At 39.6% G+C, this 18,798-nt stretch overlaps 1 protein-coding gene across 12 annotated transcripts in view; it reads right to left on the bottom strand.

The window, feature by feature from the left end:
• Positions 1-18,798, bottom strand: part of ARID1B (AT-rich interaction domain 1B) — a 527,934-nt gene that overhangs the window by 7,699 nt on the left and 501,437 nt on the right. For all 12 annotated transcript variants that reach the window (XM_077486264.1, XM_077486251.1, XM_077486257.1 and 9 more), the window contains 6 exons: positions 15,258-15,396; positions 14,893-15,059; positions 10,523-10,676; positions 9,411-9,527; positions 2,228-2,324; positions 87-864 (listed from right to left, as the gene is read on the bottom strand). In XM_077486264.1, the coding sequence (XP_077342390.1) occupies positions 87-864; positions 2,228-2,324; positions 9,411-9,527; positions 10,523-10,676; positions 14,893-15,059; positions 15,258-15,396 (1,452 nt within the window). The remainder of the gene's footprint in view (positions 1-86; positions 865-2,227; positions 2,325-9,410; positions 9,528-10,522; positions 10,677-14,892; positions 15,060-15,257; positions 15,397-18,798) is intronic.

Genomic DNA, 18,798 nt, shown 5'->3' with positions numbered 1-18,798 from the left:
TAATGCTTATAAATACATTGTAATATAATAATTTTAAATAAATTATTTAAAACATTTGTTAAAAAAGAAACTTTGTTTCCTCTTACCAATGTCTTTTGAGGTAATTTTTCTCCTTGACTTCAAGACTGGTTGAGTTGCTTCCACTGAGCCAGGGGGGAAGGTAATTTCACGCCTGACAATAGAAGTGTGTGAAGAATTCCCAGTTGTTTGAGTTGGTGGAACTGTGGGCATAACCTTCTGCATTTTCATAGAAGGCAAGAAAGGAGATTTGCTTGGTGACATACGGTTTTCTATTGAGCGCTGAAATGAGGCAGGGCTAGAAGCCCTTGAAATGTGATTTGCCATTGATGGTGGGGTCTGGTAAGATGAAGGCGGAGCCCTAGTGTTTGGTTGAATTGATCCAGATGGAGACATGTAGGAAGGCTGCCGTTGAGATGGCCAAGGACCCTCATGATTCATTCTTTGGTCAGATCCCAAGATATCATCAGAACGGTTTATAGTTGGATAAGTTCCTTGCTGTTGTGTGCCAGCTGGGCCTTGCCTTCCTGGGTATGGATAGGGTATATCACTGCGTGAGGGCCACATATTCTGCTGAGCACCATCACCCGAAGATGACTGCACTGCCCCACCTATCATTTGAGGTCCCATTCCATGCTGCTGCATTTGTCCTGGGCCCTGCATCCTCTCTCTGTTGTAAGGGAAAGAATATTGTCCTTGCATTGGCCTTCTGTCAGGTCCAGAGTAAGTGTTGCCATACTGATTGTACACATCCTGCTGCTGGCTGCTATACTGCATACTGTACATGTCTCCCTCATGGCGCTTTGATGAAGGACAATACATAGTATCCATATGGCGTTTGAAGTTCTAAAATTAAATGAAACAGATTTTATGTAAACCACTATATACCATAAATATATACCGTTATTATCCAGGACAAACAAATGAAAAGCTAGGTCAATTCATGTGTGTGTTTAAATCTTTGGACATTTATGTAGTTTGTACCATTGTGCACTGTTTAATCTATATAGCCCAGTGCTATTAAATATTCAGCAGTATAACTTCTGATACAAAAGTATGCATACACATTTCTTGTGATTTGATCCAGAAAGAAAATACAAATAGTAGAGAAAAAACAGTGGGTCCTTCCAGGATGATGTACAGCATATGCATTATTTCTGTTCTATGGGTACTGCGCTACAAGCTAGCTAGCTTTGCCATTAAAGCCCAATATAGTCTCATATAAGTTTGTCTTTTGCTTTTCAAGACATTTTTTTTTGTTAGAAAATGCCTTGGACATTTTTCTTTTATTGGAAATTAACCTATTACCTAGCTTTTTGAGGCAAATTGAGATGAAGGTTGGACAATAGTATTTCTGTTTGAGACAAATGGGTAGAGTTCAATTGAATACTTATAAGCATTTTTGAAAGGTCTTAAAGCTGGCCATGGATTGATTTTTTCTTTTTTATGTCAGCTGGCTGAATGAAAAAAAAAACAAATGGGTTTCTCCAACCACACAAGCAAGGTGGGTGAAGGAATCCTTATCACTGGAACATTGTATTCAGATAATGCCTCCGCTGTCAGAAAGAATACACTGAACAGTAGCTATAGCCAATTGGCTGCAGCCGTTGATCAACAATAGTTTTTAGGCAATCATGTTCGACAGAAGTTGATCGGTCAATCAACGTATGTCAAACGGGAACAGCCATACCTGAATCAAAATGTATCTGGTTCCTGCAGAAATGGCTGAATTTTGATCCATCTTTGGCTAGGTATATTTTCTAGAGGAACTAGAGCACTTCATTTGAAATGATTTAGTTATGCCCCTTGTGATCCACCAAACACCCAGTGTATCTTTTCAGTGATAACATTTTAGACTGAATGCACCAGACAGGATCCCAAGCTATCAAAAAACAGCACTAGTCATCTTTTTTTCCTTCAACCCGAGCATGAGTATTGAAGTTTGAAAACTTAAACTGAACTACAGGAATATGATTATTGACATGACTTTTGAAGATACTGTATTGAGTTCTATGCCACAATTTCTGAGACAGAGGGTTTACTAAAATTGTAAACTTTTGTAAGAGTGCCAAACAATATTTTATAAAAGCTGCTTTAAAGCTAAAGTCTATTGGATGTAACTCTAGTAATGCAGTCAATACAACAAATACATTTCCAATTTTTCTGCTATACTGAATGGGAAATTACATGAAGTACTCCATCAACTTACTTGTTGTTGTGGGTACATTCCTGGTTGGTGCCCTCCATAGGGTGTTTGTCCTGAAGAGGGACCTTGCCCTGGATACTGCTGTCCATAGGTTTCATGCCTGGAACACAAGGCAACAATAGGTTTCAATAGTGAATTGCATATGTCTTTTCACATCAGTATCTGCTCCTGAAATCAAATCTCCCCAACTCAGACAGACCCACTAGGACCAATTTGAATAGAAGGCAATTATTCACACAGAAGATTGTTGGATTGCAAGGGACAGTAGACAGAGGAATAGTCTAGTCAAATTCTCAACTGAATACAATTAAGATGTTAGTGCTGTTCATGCTCAAAAACTTCATTTTTTTTTTTTACTAAGCAAAATTACTTCAGAATGCAGGAGAGGACTGAAATTCAATCATCCACAGTATGCAAGCCCCATGTGATCACCTACAGATGCTTTAAAGGAAACTTGCTCTGGGAAAAATGTATGGGATGCCACTATCTTATCTCCTCTTTTAATACATTCAAAGTCACTGACTTGGAACAAGTATGCAGTTCAGGAGTTCTGAGTGCACTATGACTTGCTGTATAGTTGTCCTAGATCACAGACTCAAACTATAATGCCGCGTACACACGATCGGAATTCCGTTCAGAAAAAAGGCAAATGAGAGCTTTTCATCGGAAAATGCGACCGTGTGTATGCTCCATCGGAATTTAGCGGTCCGAATTTACGCCAGCCAAAAATTGATAGCATGTTCTCAATTTTCCCGACGGAAAAACTTTGTATCGGAAATTTCCGATCGCGTGCATGCAATTCCGACACGCCAAAAATCACGCATGCTCAGATTCAACTACGAGACAGAAGCTATTGGCTACTGGCTATTGAACTTTCTTTTTCTAGTCCTGTTGTACGTGTTGTATGTCACCGCATTCTAAATGATCGGAATTTGGTGTGATCGTGTGTAGGCAAAACAGCTTGAGCGGAATTCCGTTGGAATTCCATTGGGGAAAACCATCGGAGCTTCTTCCGACCAGAATTCTGATTGTGTGTACGCGGCATAAAAGTCAAACATAGCCTTTATACCCTGCTTTCACACCTGAACACTGGCATATTCTAAAAGGTAAAGCTCCAGCACTTCCTATCTCCTGCAAATTCCTATGGGCTTTTAAGGCTACTCAACGTACTGAGGTGCCAATAAACTGTGACATTTGATCTTTGCACTACGAAACTGCCTGGAACCTCTAGGCATTTCTACCTGCAGCAGACTTTTTGATGACAGGGTCCCTTTTATTCAGCAAGAGGTGATGCAATCATTGCTGAACTCCGAACAAGCATTTTTTGATACTCACAATGAATATTATGTGGTCTTCTACACCAGAAACTACTATAAAGAAGGTGTCTACTTAAATTCAAATGTTAACTCAATTAAAATTAGAAATAGGGTCTGAGACTAATCTCACGGATTTACTAATAATAATAATAAAAAAAAAATAATAAAATGATATCTCTCTTTAAAATATGTCTGTCAATAGATATAGAGGACCCCTAGATTTTGCTCTCAAAATGTATTCTCACAGGAAACCAACTTCTGGACTGGATTTCCATATGCATGCAGAGCTATGCCCCACGACACTTCTGGGAATGTGCAGACATAGGCACCATCTGGCACGTTTGGTGGCAATGTCTGTTTGTTCGGGAACTGTGGTCCTTGGCAAATATTTTAACAGAGACCCAAGTAAAGCAATACCTAATGATAAACCAGAGGCAGTCACCTTAAACCAATTTAAACTTCTGACATAATTTAAAAAAAAAATGATGTATTGGTAAGCCCAGTCTCCCAGTCCTAATTAACATTTTAACAAGTTTAAAATGTTATCAATAAAATTGTATTATTGTATTAACAGACATATCAGCCTGGATGTCAAACCACTTCCTAAAACTAGTCTAAAACTGTATTTCCTCCCCCATGTGCCCCTTCCCCTGACTTCTCTGTGAAGATCAATGGCACATCTATTAGTCTGTCCCCCCATGTCAGGGTGCTAGGGACCTTAGACTCTGAACTGTCCTTTCAGGCCCACATACAATTCCTGTCCAAATTATGCCGTCCTAGCTTCCACAACATTTCCAGAATACGCCCCTTTTCAACTGACACCACCAAGATTCTAATTCACTCCCTGGTTATCTCTCGTCTGGACTACTGAAACTTCCTCCTCATTGGATTACCTTTACATAGACTTTACATATACATAGACTATCCCCCCTTCAGTCCATAATGAATTCCGCTGCAAGACTCATCCACCTTACCAACCATTCAGTGTTCTCCACCCCTCTCTGCCAATCCCTCCACTGGCTTCCACTCACCCAATGAATAAAATTCAAAGTACTACCAATAATTTACAAAGCCAGACATAACTCTGCCCCCAGCTACATCACTAACCTAGGCCCAAAATACCAACCAAGCCACTCTCTTCATTCCTCCCAAGACCTCCTGCTCTCTAGCTCCCTTGTCACCTCCTCCCATGCTCACCTCCAGAGCTTCTCCCATCCTTTGGAACTCCCTACTCCAATCTGTCCGATTCCTTGGGTGAAAAATTTCCATCCACTCAGCTTTGACCAACATCAAAACTGTCCTTCTGATACAGACATGCATGTATGCTCTCAGCCACAACATCCCTAATCTCCTACATACCCCCTTTTCCATCCCTCCTATGTAACTGTTCTCCTTTCTCTAGTTTGTCACTTTTCTTCCCTCTGAAGCCTCCTTCCCTCCTTGTAATAGCAGTTTGCAATGCATTCACTGCATATATCACCACATGTAGATACTAACATATTAGTCCCATCAGTATTCTTGAAGTATACCAAGCACACAACAATTACTTCAAGAATTGGACATAGAAGTGGACACAGTGATAGGACACACTTTATACGAATATAGATCATGAAGGAGCAATTAAAGCAGTTAGTTGGGCACTCAAAAAATATGGGGATTATTATATGAACCGATTTACAATATACCAAATAATACGGTTGACAACTAGCTTAATCTCCACTCGATACCGAACCCATGGCTGATAGAAAAGACACAAATTAATGCAGGACTGTAATTATTAATACATCATTAAAGCGGAGTTCGGCCTGGGTAAAAAATTTTTTAAAGTCAGCTACAAATATCGTAGCTGCTGACTTTTAATATAAGGATACATACCTGTCCTGGGAGGCCGTGATATTGGCACCCTGAAGCCGACTCATCCCTCAGCTAAGGGTGCAGGTGTTGGCATCCTTACTAAGGGAAACAGGAAGTGAAGCCTTACAGTATCACACCCTGTTTTCTACTGCACATGCTCGAGTCATGCTGCCCTTTCTGAATGGTTCCTGCTGTCTTCTGGGACCTGTGTGTCTCCCAGAAGGCAGCAGGGAAAGGAGAAGGGGTCAGACATTGCGTATGTTCACCGCACAAGATTGTGGCGATCTTTCCCTGGAAGTGGGAGCAGATACCTGGATTTGACAGGTATCCACTCCCCACTGAAAGGTGCCAAATGTGGCACCGGAAAGGTGGGAAGGAATCTGATCCGCGGAACTGCTTTAAATGTATATTTTTTTTTATTGCAAGCAGTGTAAATATCTGAATTTCACCTGGCATCAGCAACTTAAAATCCACTCCACAGCAACGTTTAGACTGGTAGACAGAGAGGCAATGCAAGAAGCTGGATATTTGTGCTGCAGGGTTCATGTGCTAACACAAGGGCAATGCTGATATAAAGAGAGCAGAGTGAGAGGGAAATTAGATTATGTAATGTCCCTGTCACAAGATGGAGGGATATAACCCTCAAGAGTTACTTAAGGCAGTATTCAACCCCAAACCAAAAATTTAATATACTGCAGCTTACGAATCATTGCATGTGGTGGCTGCATCAGTTTTCTTTGTCTTTTTCCCTCTGTTTTCACCTGGTGAACTGGCAAATAATACACCTCCTGTGCCCCCACTTGATGAATGAGCACAGGGGCGACCTTTGGAAAGCAGCACAGTCAGTCTGGGGGGATGAGAGTGCTCGATATACTAGCAGATTTAAATACACTAATACATAGCAGCCAAAATCCAGCTAATATTTTACAAGAAGTTACAGCAGTTTTCTTTTTACATAAAAGCTGATCATTGTAGGCAACCCTGCTAGTGTTAAATGGTTTGTCTCATCTCTGTAACTGATAACATTCTGCTGGAGAGCTTGTGCTTTTGAAAAACAAAAGACTTCCTCACTGGATCACCAGATAAAAATAGAAGAAAGAAAGCCTAAAAAAGAAAACGAATGCGGCCATTATATTTAAGAATTGGTAAGCTGCAATATAATAAATGTTTGCTTTTGGGTGCACTACCACCTTAATTACAGCAGATAAAACTCAGGTCTCCTGCCCTGCCAAACAGGGCTGTGCAACTGAGCTGTGTAAATCTCAGGAATACGCGGGCAGAAATAGAAATCCCTTCACAGATAGTAATATATATTTTTTGTATATTAAGCGGTCTGTCTGGGGTTCAGTTTTAATATCTGTCAATCACATCTAGTATTGACAATACTTTGTATCTTTTGCATGAAACTGATTTTACAACCAAATTCAGGTCACTGGCCGTTGGACCTCATTAAATTATTTATCCCCCCCCTTTATTAGGTCAGAAGATAGAAGAAGATGGAAAGAAAACTTCTATTTCCACTTTAACCTGAAACTACGGGCAAAGATTCTGTCATTTTTATGTTCTCTCGAGGAATAAATTGCTGAAGGTCTATGCACTTTAGATATGTTCTATTCTATTGAGCTGCTTTTATTGGCATGTTCATTTTTCCCACCCATTTAACATTGTTCTCCTATTCTAGATAGCTCTATTGATAGAACATCTTTCACTTATTGTTGATGCAATAAAAGAGGCATTTATTTTTTATTTTTATAGACACAGCAATTTACTCCAGTTTTGTGTGAAACAACTTGCATACAACTACACACATATGAATAACGAACATTGTTCAGGAATCATCAATACCTTACTGAAAAAAACACAACGTAGATGTGTACATGCACACCAGGAATCAATACCTTACTTAAAAAAACACAACGTAGATGTGTACATGCACACCAGGCATATCAAAGTAAAACAATATTCACCAAAGTGCCCCGTTGATCCATAAAGTAGTTGTAAACCTCAGAGATGAAATATGAACAAAACATATCCCTCTAGTGTGTACTTGTCTCAATACAGAGCACTAAGTGTCATTTCTGTCTGCTGCTTTGTTCCTCTACTATCTGCATGAAGCACTTCTGACAAGTGTTTTTGAAACCAAGAGACAAAAGGTGACAGGGGAGGGACATTTAGCAGATTGACAGCCTAGGCTCTGTTCCTGTGTACTGTGGGAAGGTGGGAGTGCCCCCCAATCAGCTCTCAGACCTCTCTTCACTGAGCTCTGCAGAGTGTATCAGCTCCTCATCCCCTTTTTTCTGAACTCTCAGACAAGCGTATAAATTCTTCACTTTGAACGAATGTAGAGATGAGAAAAGTACAGATAAACAGGTACAACTTATGTAGGAGGATTTGTTTCATCTCTATCACCTGGAGATATTCCCTTCACTGGGTATATGTAAGGGTTTACAGCCATTTTAAAGTGGGGTACAGAAAATAAGACAATCAGGCGAGTGTGATTTTTCTCGATGTTTCACAGCAAATGGAAACGGATAAAGCAAAATTCTTACGAATATTCTTGTACAACAAAGGCTTTTTTTGTTGTTTGTTTCTGATCATGCGCAGTCTTTCTTTACTGATTTTTGTTGTACAAAAATGGTACACAATCAAAAATCGGTTGTTCTGTTCCCGTACAAGAAAAATTTTGGAGTTTGTCCCTTTGGGAATTTTTGCATGAAAATTCAGAAATGGCTGTTGAAAATTGTGTACACACTATATGAAAATTGTACGAAAATTCTTTGGATGGAAATGTTCGGCCAGTTTTCTTATAGTATGTACAAGCCTTAAGTCAGCCAACACTAGGTGGCATTTAGACGGCCCTGACCAATTCTGGTGCCCCATCACCATCATAAAGCATGGGCAAATACTGTCTTGCCTACACTACACAGACAGTAAGCCCAAATAGGGTAAGTTTAACCACTTCAGCCCCTGAAGATTTGGCTGCTCAATGACCAAGCCATTTTTTTTGCGATACAGCACTGCGTTGCTTTAACTGACAATTGTGTGTTCATACGATGCTGTATTCAAACAAATTTGATATCTTTTTTCTCCACAAATGGAGCATTCTTTTGGTGGTATTTGATCATCTCTGCAGTTCTTATTCTTTGCGCTATAAACAAAAAAAGAGCGACAATTTTGAAAAAAAAAAACACAATATTTCTGTTTGCTGTAATAAATATCTCCAATTTGTTTTTTAAAAAGTAATTTTTTCCTCAGTTTAGGCCGATATGTATTCTTCGACATATTTTTGGTAATAAAAATCGCAATAAGCGTATATTGATTGGTTTGTGCAAAAGTTATAGCTTCTACAAAATAAGATAGGATTACCTGTAGGTAAAAGTGGTATGTAGGGTTTACAATCACTTTAAAAAAACACTACTAGCCTGCTTTTTGGCAATGAGGCAGCAATACAGTGATGATGTCATCACTATGCTGTCTCCTCTTGTCAACAAGTTCCCAGTGTTAAGCTTGGTTCACATATATACAAATAGGATGCGTTTTAACATGTGAATCGGACCGGCTTTCAATGGAGCCGGTTCACAAACGTCCAGGCGGCTGTGATTTTAGGTGCAAATGAAAATAAAAATTTGCAACTGAATAGCACATGAATCGTTATACAAAATCGCTCCAGACTGCAAATCACAGCCGGGCATGTGTGAGCCCAGCCTTAAGAGTGGTAGCACTGCTATTTGCGGCATTGTCTGCTTGGCTAGGAGCCTGCCCTTCTCCCAGTCTGAGGCCTTATGTGCAGGATTATAGATACAAATATAAAACTATATATATATATATATATATATATATATATATATATATATATATATATATATATATAGGCAGTGATGAATAATAAACACTTTTAATACATATCTATGTGGATAAAAAATGTTTTTTTTTTATTATTATTTAGAGTTCTCCTTTGGGAGACACACACATTGCTTTGATTTGCCACAAATGTTACTGGCTGTCCTTTTGCCCACCTTTGTTGTCCTTGAAAGCGGTTTGGTGAATACATGCTTGGATCACTGTTTGAAGGCCCCATGTTGTTTTGACCGGGAGGTCCCATTGCACTTTCAGCACCTATGCCATATTCGGACCTATAAGTACATTCAGCCATTATATCAAATGATAGCCATAACAATTATATTTAAATTCATGTACAAAGGTCAATTACATAATGGTTCAACAGAATTTAATCTTGCAAGTCCTAGTGACCTACAGCTGTGACTTTTCAGTGTAAGCTTTTAATTGTAGAACATGGTTTAAAAAGAAATTCCTACTGAAGCTCTAATAAATAATGTTCCGTCAAAAAGTTGTCATTTTTATTAAGCATCAGTCTCATTACATGATATACTGTATGCCATAAACTATTTTACATAGAATTTAAAACAGCTACAGGTTTTTCACACTGGCAAAAACACACACATATATATATATTCAACAAATATCTTATCAAATTATCTATTACAGCTACAACTGTGATGATAAAATGGCACAAGGGCGCAAACATCGCAAAATTACATTTTTAGAGAATATTTTGACCGCATTATATGTGGATTTCTACCCTCTCCATACCTTCATTAATAAAGTTAGCCATAATTTCAAATTTGCTTTAATTTTTTTTCTTTTTTTACCTTGGATTTATCGTTGACTACAAGTGAAGGTGTTCTGAAACAGGCTTGGGAGCCTCACAATGTGACCCTGTCACCCCACACATATATTATATATACACATACACACACACACACACAGTATCTGGTTCAGTGTGACAACACTGAAGAAATGACACTTTGCTACAATGTAAAATAGTGAGTATACAGCTTGTATAACAGTGTACATTTGCTGTCCCCTCAAAATAACTCAACACACAGCCATTAACGTCTAAACCACTGGAAAAAAAAAAAGTGAGTACACCCCTAAGTGAAAATGTCCAAATTGGGCCCAAAGTGTAAATATTTTGTGTGTCCACCATTATTAAATTATTGCAGAAAGGGAAGATGATTTTTAAGGAATTATGACAAAGGCATGGTTAAAAACACAAATATAGCTCAGAAGGTATTGTATTTACACTGTGACTGTATAATGTACTAACCTTCTATCATAGCTTACGGGTCCATATGGAAATTGCTGGCGCTGGCTCATACCCATACCGGATATCACCCCAGAGGAAGTCTGATTGTACATCTCTGGCATGCTGCTGTTTGGCATTTGGCCAGGGGCCATAAAAGGCTCATTGCTCCCAGGCACTAAAAGAAAAGAAAATAAGGGCAAATTAGTCATTTTTTTCTTAGTAAAAAATGGGTACCAGCTTATCTACACAAAAATATGCAGTATTACCACAATATAGCTTGTTACCAGAGGTGGAAAGATTACGTGCCAACAAGGGCTGGTGTACCCAAGGGTGGCTGAATCACTCATCATGGCAGATGAAAGCATTGCTCATTGGCACCACTGCTGTTCCACCAAATGTACAAGGATATTTTAACCTTAATGTTTTTTTAGTTGGTGCACACAGTGAAAGTGAAATGATTGTGAAATACAAAAAAATTTGGTTATTAGCTAGATAATCCCTACATGGCCAGATTATCACAAGTAAAGCCATTCTGTTTGAATGCCCCATGTATGTCTTGCTTTTTAAATGTATGTCTGGGCCAAATGCAAAGAAAACACATTCAGTTCATTTCTGCCATACAAGCACATTCTCCCATGGTTTGCCTTTTTGAAAAAAAATGAAACTATAGAAATATTAGTATTGATCCTAACAGATATTCTAGTGCGCTCCTAGATTCCTGTACCAAGTTGACAACACACTTGCCAAGCGGTGGTGGCAGTATAGGCCTGAGGTCTTCCCTGCTGGACTACAGAACAGTCCCCCCTCATCTCCTTAACATTATGAGAGCTGCTATGTGGTCTAGCACAGTGGTCATCAACCCTGTCCTCAGGGCCCACTAACAGGCCAGGTTTTATGTATTACCTTGGGGAGATGCAGACTAGAAGACTGCAATCACTGAGCAGCAAATGATATCACCTGTGATGTATTTCAGTTATCTTGCAAACCTGGCCTGTTAGTGGGCCTTGAGGACAGGATTGATGACCACTGGTCTAGCAGGTTGTGGGGGGGGTGGCGATTTCAGCAGGTGCAGCATTATTATTTCACTAGAGGATATTAGAAGCTCATTGGATTTCTGGCAAGGACTATAATGCATTTTTCTGTACTTGCACCATTGTTAAGCGACAAAACGCAGGGAAATGTGCACGTATTTCAGAGATGTGCTGTATTTTTTTTTCTTTTGCCCAGACATACACTTTAAAAAGTGGACTTTTGCGACTAAAAGTTGTATATTTTATTTTACATTGTCCTGATTTACATAGTGTTGGCAACCAAGCTTACAGGTGCAACAAGACAAGGCGTAGGCCTTTTCAGACTTTTAAAGTATAACAAACTTTGTTTAAATTAATACATGGCCATGCACAGAGCAACAAAACATGTTATATTAAAAAAGTACTTGCTTAGTATTTACAAATGTGTTCATTTTTTATCACATTATGGTCCATGGTGACATTTCTGACAAACATCAAGCTGGAATATAGCAAGACATTTTATAAGCGCTGATTCTGAGAACCCCACTATGATCAGATTGAATGCCACCCCCACTTGCTGTAAAACATCATGACAAGATGTTAAGCAATTCAAGTACAAAAATTTTGATTGTTGCACCTCAAGTAAATTAGGAAATCTGTGTTCTCAGCCAGCACTTGCTGATTACACACTCATATTTCCTAATCAAATGTTATAACGTTGATTAGAGAAGCATTTTAAACTGAAGGAGGTTAGGTAATTTCATTCATTAAAATGAGTCAGTTATGTGAGAGCTTTGCAAAACGTAAAAAATACCATCCGTTTTTCTAGATTTAAAACAAAATAAATGGTAGCTATGGTAGGCTATTAGGTTTGTTACATCAATAAACCAAAAGTGGAATTTGAAATACTAAATGTACCTATGCATTTGGTTTGCTTTGGTAAAAACAAGAATTTACTGCATCAAACTATACAAACAGCATATTTTAAAGAATTTTGTTTTTGTTAGTGATAGGTAAAGTAAAGTAACAGGCTCCAGCACTGCAGGCACCAGGGACAACCTATATCTGGATTCAGTGCACTACCCTCCCTCTCCAATCAGAGGGCACATCTACAGACATAAAAAATAAAAATGGTTCACAAGCAGATACATACTTGGACTGAGCAGGAGGATAATAGTCCATAAGGGGTTAAACACACTAGATTCAGCTCCTCTAAGCCCTTGTACACACGGTCGGAGATTCCGACAACCAAATCCGTTGGAGTAATTCCGACGGATTAATTCTGGAAGAGGTCCGGAAGTGATGTTACATACACACGGTCGGACTAAATTGTCGGAAAATCCGATTGTACATAACTTGATGATGTTATTTCGTTACAACGGGACTACGTTCAGGCTAGTAGCCAATAGCTTTGGTCTAGGAATTAGGAGTAGGCTACACATGATCGGAGTATGTCTAATAGGAGAATTTTGTCGGAAAACTTGGTCCGTCGGATATTCTGGCAGAAACAGTCCAATGCAGACCACACACAGTTGGAATATCCGACAAAACGGTCCGATAGGACACATTCCGTCGGAATCTCCGACTGTGTGTACAAGAGCTAAGACTGAAGAAATCTCTGTAAATGTAAGTGAACAAGGGAGGGTACCAAGCAGAAAGTGGTAATGCAAAAATCTTTGCTGTATAAAAACAAAGTGGCAACTCACAAGGTAGTGAAAGTGTGTGCATGTCTTAAATGTATTTTTTTTTCTTCTCTGTTGGTTTAACTGGATGGACTTTTTTTTAACCAGATTACAAAGTATCCTCTATGGCTGAAAACTCTGCACCCAAAATCAAGCACCAGGGACCGAAGGGGGGTGTGGCGACACATTTCAGAGCCTCACTTGACAAAAGAGCTGGGCAGCACCGAAATGCATAGCCACACTCCCATTTGCTCCTGGCACTGACTTCACTTCCAGTTGGCTCTGATCTGTGCTCCTCAACCCCAGATCACCTCCTGCTTCCTGTTTGCTGAGGTTCTCCATTCCATCCAGTCTGCGATGGTGCTCTTTTATCTTCTGGACTGTATTGATCGATTTTAGGTGCAGTGTTTTCAGCTGTAGAGGATATTGTGTGACATGCGCTTACTCGGGCTACCACATGTGAGTTGCCATTTTGTTTTCATTATTATTATACAGGATTTATATAGTACCAACAGTTTGCGCAGCGCTTTACAACATGAGGGCAGACAGTACACTTACAATACAAATCAATACAGGAGGGATCAGAGGGCCCTGCTCGTTCGCGCTTACAATCTAAAAGGGAGGGTCAAGTGGAAACAAAAGTTAATAACTGTGGGGGGTGAGCTGATGGAGAAAATGCAAATACAGTTGTTAGGTGTGGGTAGGGTAGGCTTCTCTGAAGAGAAGGGTTTCAGAGATCATCTAAAAGCTAATAAAGTAGGAGATGAGACAGATTGGGGTAGGGCATTTCATAGGATTGGAGAGGCTTTGGAAAAGTCCTGGAGGCGAGCATGGGAGGAGGTGACGAGGGAGCTAGAGAGCAGGAGGTCTTGAGAGGAACGAAGACAACGAGTAAGTTGATATTTAGAGACTAGGTTAGTGATGTAGCTGGGGGCGAAATTGTGGATGGCTTTGTACATAGTTGTTAGTATTTTGAATGTAATTCTTTGCCTGCGCGGAAGCTAGTGGAGGGTTTGACAGAGAGGAGTGGCAGACACAGAGCAATTTGTAAGATGGATGAGTCTGGCAGCAGCATTCATGATGGATTGAAGAGGTGGTAGACTATGTAGAGGTAAGCCAATAAGAAGGGAGTTGCAGTAGTCGGGGTGAGAGATGACCAGTGAGTGAATTAAGCGCTTTGTTGTTCATTGGTTAGAAAGAGGTGTATTTTGGAGATGTTGCGGAGGTTGAGGCGGCAGGATTTGGACAGTGATTGGATGTTTTGCTTGAAGGAGAGTTCAGAGTCCAAGGCTACACCTAGAACCTTGGCATGTGGGGATGGGCTTATAGTTGTGCCATCGATTTTGACAGAGTGATTAGGGGAAGGGGCATATGGGGGATACATTAAATAAATTCATACATTAAAGTTTTTTGCATTACTACACTCAGATTGGCACCCTCTGTTTACGTACATCTACAGAAATACCTAGTACTTCCATTTACAAAGGACACCTGATGCTGTTCCTACATTCCGATACATGCAACATAGTTCTGTGGTAATAGGGCACAATAGCCCCACTTTAATGGTCAGGCTAAGGATGAAACAGACTGACTTAAAAATGTGTACTTACAGACATAAATATATATATATTGTTAAATAAGATATTGTACATTACAAAAATAGACGGGCGCCCACTGAAGAGGATTTAAGCTTCCTTACCTTTTCTCATGCTGCTGAATGGATCTTTGTTGGGCTCGTATGGCATCCGACCCATCATGTCTGGCACATTCATCCCTTGTTGGTAAGGAGCATTTGGAGTCAATGAATTGCGCTTTGGAAAACCTGAATCATCTGAGAATGGATCCTGTACGCTCACTGAACTGTTTCTATCAAAAACAAAAATACTGCCCATGAGCACAATTCTCACATTCATGGCTCAAAGCTGTAATGGGAATAAAACGTGACTTCTCCCGTATGCAGAAATGCCTTTTTAAAATATATAGCAATGTCAAAGTCTACCCACATATTGAAAGAATGTGAACATAAATATAAAGCACATTGATTGGACAGTTAAATGAAAGTACCTGCCACTTGGCATTGGCTGCATCTGTCCATGCGGTGTTGATGCGGGAGTTGGAGGCTTTAAATCACCAGGCATCTCAGCCATGGAATTACTGCCAGTGGACTGAGGAGTATGAGGCCCTTGGAAAGATCCAGAGTTTGCTAAACAATAAAAGAATAAAATGTTTGAACACATTATGAATATATTGGTAAAGCTCAGTGGATGATTGCATTTAATAGTTATCTCTAGTTTTTTTATATTTGATCAGTTCTCCACAAATTTAATAATGATAGAAGACTGTTAATATCATTAATAGCTCTATTCTGTTTGTTTAAAAAGGGTCTCTAGATAAACCACCTTGATAATCTGTATTTCTTTGAAAGGGGAACAAAGCCATAAAACGACATCCTTTTATAGTGAATTTTGGAACACTTTGAAGGGTCTGAGATATATATATATATATATATATATATATATATATATAACACTCTATCCTGGGAGAAGCTACATGTATACCAAACTTGTAATATCCTGAAACGAAGAAGAACTACTGACTTTAGCCAATTTCAATATCTCAAGGTTCCCAAATCACCCAAACTTAAAATATAAAAATGAATCTGGCAACTTTATAACAATTGTATCTCATAGCACAGGGTCATTCGACTCATTCGGTCAGATTATTTAGATCAGTGTTTCATGAGAACCAAAGAATCAGCATCACAACCTTAGAGGTGAAGGAAAACTAGATCTTTAATGGCCAGACTCTCCAGCTGTCCTGTTATCAAACTGTAATGTCAATATCCCAAAACACAGCACATGTATTAACACCTGTATGACTTACAGTATGTGGAGACAGTGGCTTTGTCTTTTATTATTTTCACAATGGGCAGTAAATTTATGTAATGTCAAAAATATTCCTTGCTGAGGAAAACACAAAAGTCTTGTAGTAGCCATCCAAAAAATGGGACTTTACTTTGTAGTTCCATGATCTATACAAAAGCAAGCCAAGTGAATCACCTAATCCTAAGGAAGAATTGGGTGATTCACCTGTCTGGCTTGCTATTTTATGATCATGGAACTAAAAATAGTCCTGTTTTATGGACAACTGATAAAATATTTTTGTGGTTCCCTTGGTATGAAATATTGCTTTATAGTATGGATGAAAACCTGTCTTATTCCATAAAAGATTGCCCATTCAGCTTAATCATCTGCTCTATGTCACTGTCGTAGTTCACATATCATCCTTATTCCTTCTGTCTTTGGTATTAACCCCTCACTGGGGCAGTGGAGAAGGAGATAAGCCATCTATAGTAATACCAGACAAATGTCCGATCCTAATTTTTTGTTGTAAACGGGTCCCTTTTAATCTGTGAAAGCCCATGCATAAGTAAACATACAATGCAAATAACTAGAGATGCCTGCACATATTTGCAACAGTTATGAATACCCTGTTTTAAGGCCAGTTTATCAGGCAAAACTTTGGCACTTTGAGATAGTTCAAAGGTATGCCCAACTCTGCCGGAAAAATAAGTTATTTAAGGGTGCTGCTTGTACTTTAAACATTCACCAGGGTTTTTGGGCGACAATGTCTATAAGTAGTAATAAATGTTTCACTCTTATGAAAGAAACACAGTCCCATTAACCAGCAAAACATTGCCCAGTACATTGTTATACTTGTGTATGAATAATCAAATGCTTACATCTTTCAATAGTCTCTGGCATTGGCTCCAGCTGCCTTTAGCACAGTTTCCACAAACTTCTTGTCGGGGAGCATACTTATGCCCCATACACATGGTCGGAAATTCAGACGGAAAAAGTCAGATCAGATTATGTTGTTCGGAAAATCCAATCGTGTGTGGCCTCGATTGGACTTACTCTGTCGGAATTTCCAACGGAAAAAGTTTGAGAGCTGGATCTAAAATTTTCCAACAATGAAAATCCGATCAGACTTTTTCCGATCGTGTCTAGAGAATTCCAAAGCACAAAGTGCCTAAATGCTCAGAAAAAATTTGGAGACGAAAGCTATTGGCTACTGGACTCTACGTAGTCCCGTCGTACGTTTTATACATCACTTTGTTCCAAAGGATCGGATTTTCCAACAACTTTGTGCGACCGTGTGTATGCAAGACAAGTTTCGGCCAAAATCCGGCAGAAAAAATCCAACTGATTTTTTGGTCAGAATGCCTGACCGTATGTATAGGGCATGACTGTCTAAAATGTGATAAGGGACAGCACAGTCTCTTGCAGCTGTCCATCAATTCGCTTTGAGGAGGGAAGTGTCAAGAGCAGGGGCGTGGCTTGCTGTGGGTTTAAGTTGGTGCACACAGTCTAGCCTCTACACCTGGCTGGGATCAACGGTGCCTCCATAGAACCCTGCAAGGAACCACCCTGTAACTGGAAAAAGGCGACCAGCTATATCAGGAGGAAAGAGGTATTTTTGTAAGTGGTGACCTGCATTTTTTTTCACAGAATGCCGGTCACTTCTAGAGAAAATGGAAAAAATATAGTTTTCTAGGTGTCTTGGTCCCATTACAATGCTGTGGTGAAAAGCAGTGTGAAAAAATGTAGACACGCTGCATGTTTCCACATCGGATGGCATTGCGCTGCTGTGTTAAGATTTGAGTGGAGTGTATGATTGTACATTCTCAAACTTTAAAAAGAAAATGTAAACACTGCATTGTGCCAAGTAGCACATCACATTGCCCCTCACTGCCCAGCAAAAGGAAGACCAACCCGCATACTAAAATGAAGAGTTTTAGCATGCAGGTAATATAAATGGGCCCTTACTAATCAAGAAGAAGAATATATTGTATAAGCCTTTGCCTTATGTGAAATGGATAAAAAAAGTAAGGGTTTGATATCACTTTATGCTATTATGATTCTTACTGAGCTACAGGAGATTACAATACTCTAAGTGGACTTAGCCCTTGTACACACGGTCGGAGATTCCGACAACCAAATCCGTCGGATCTTGTCCGACGGATCTTGTCCGAAAATGTTGCATACACACGGTCGGACAAAGTTGGCGGAAAACCGATCTTTCAGAACGTGATGACGTAATTTCGTTATGATGGGACTACGTCCAGGCTAGTAGCCAATAGCTTTGATGTAGGAATTTGATCTGAGCATGCGTGGCACTTTGTCCAATCGGAATTCTCTACACATGATCGGAGTATGTCCGATCGGAGCATTTTGTGGGAAAATATTTCCAGCAAGTTAGAAAATTTGGTCCGACGGATATTCCGACAGAAACAGTCCGATGCAGACCACACATAGTCGGAATATCCGACAAAACGCTCCGATCGGACACATTCTGTCGGAATCTCCGACCGTGTGTACAAGGGCTTAAGTGGACTAAGTGGGTGTGTATTTGTTTTATAGCATGTCCACTGTTTGCGGTTTTTGATACAATCTAAATTGGGGTTTTTCAGAGTGCTTTGTAGATTCGAAGTAGAAGCCTGAATGGCCTCATTTCTTACACTAGATTCTTCAGCTATTCTTTACAATGTTCTTCCCCTGCTCCTGCAAGGCAGCATTTATCCAACTGACCTAGATTGCTGGGT

Source organism: Lithobates pipiens, unplaced genomic scaffold (assembly GCF_037356315.1).
Source record: "Lithobates pipiens isolate NorthernLeopardFrog02 unplaced genomic scaffold, aLitPip1_a1.2 Scaffold_18, whole genome shotgun sequence".
NCBI lineage: Eukaryota > Metazoa > Chordata > Amphibia > Anura > Ranidae > Lithobates > Lithobates pipiens.
This window is presented reverse-complemented; position numbering and strand designations above follow the sequence as displayed.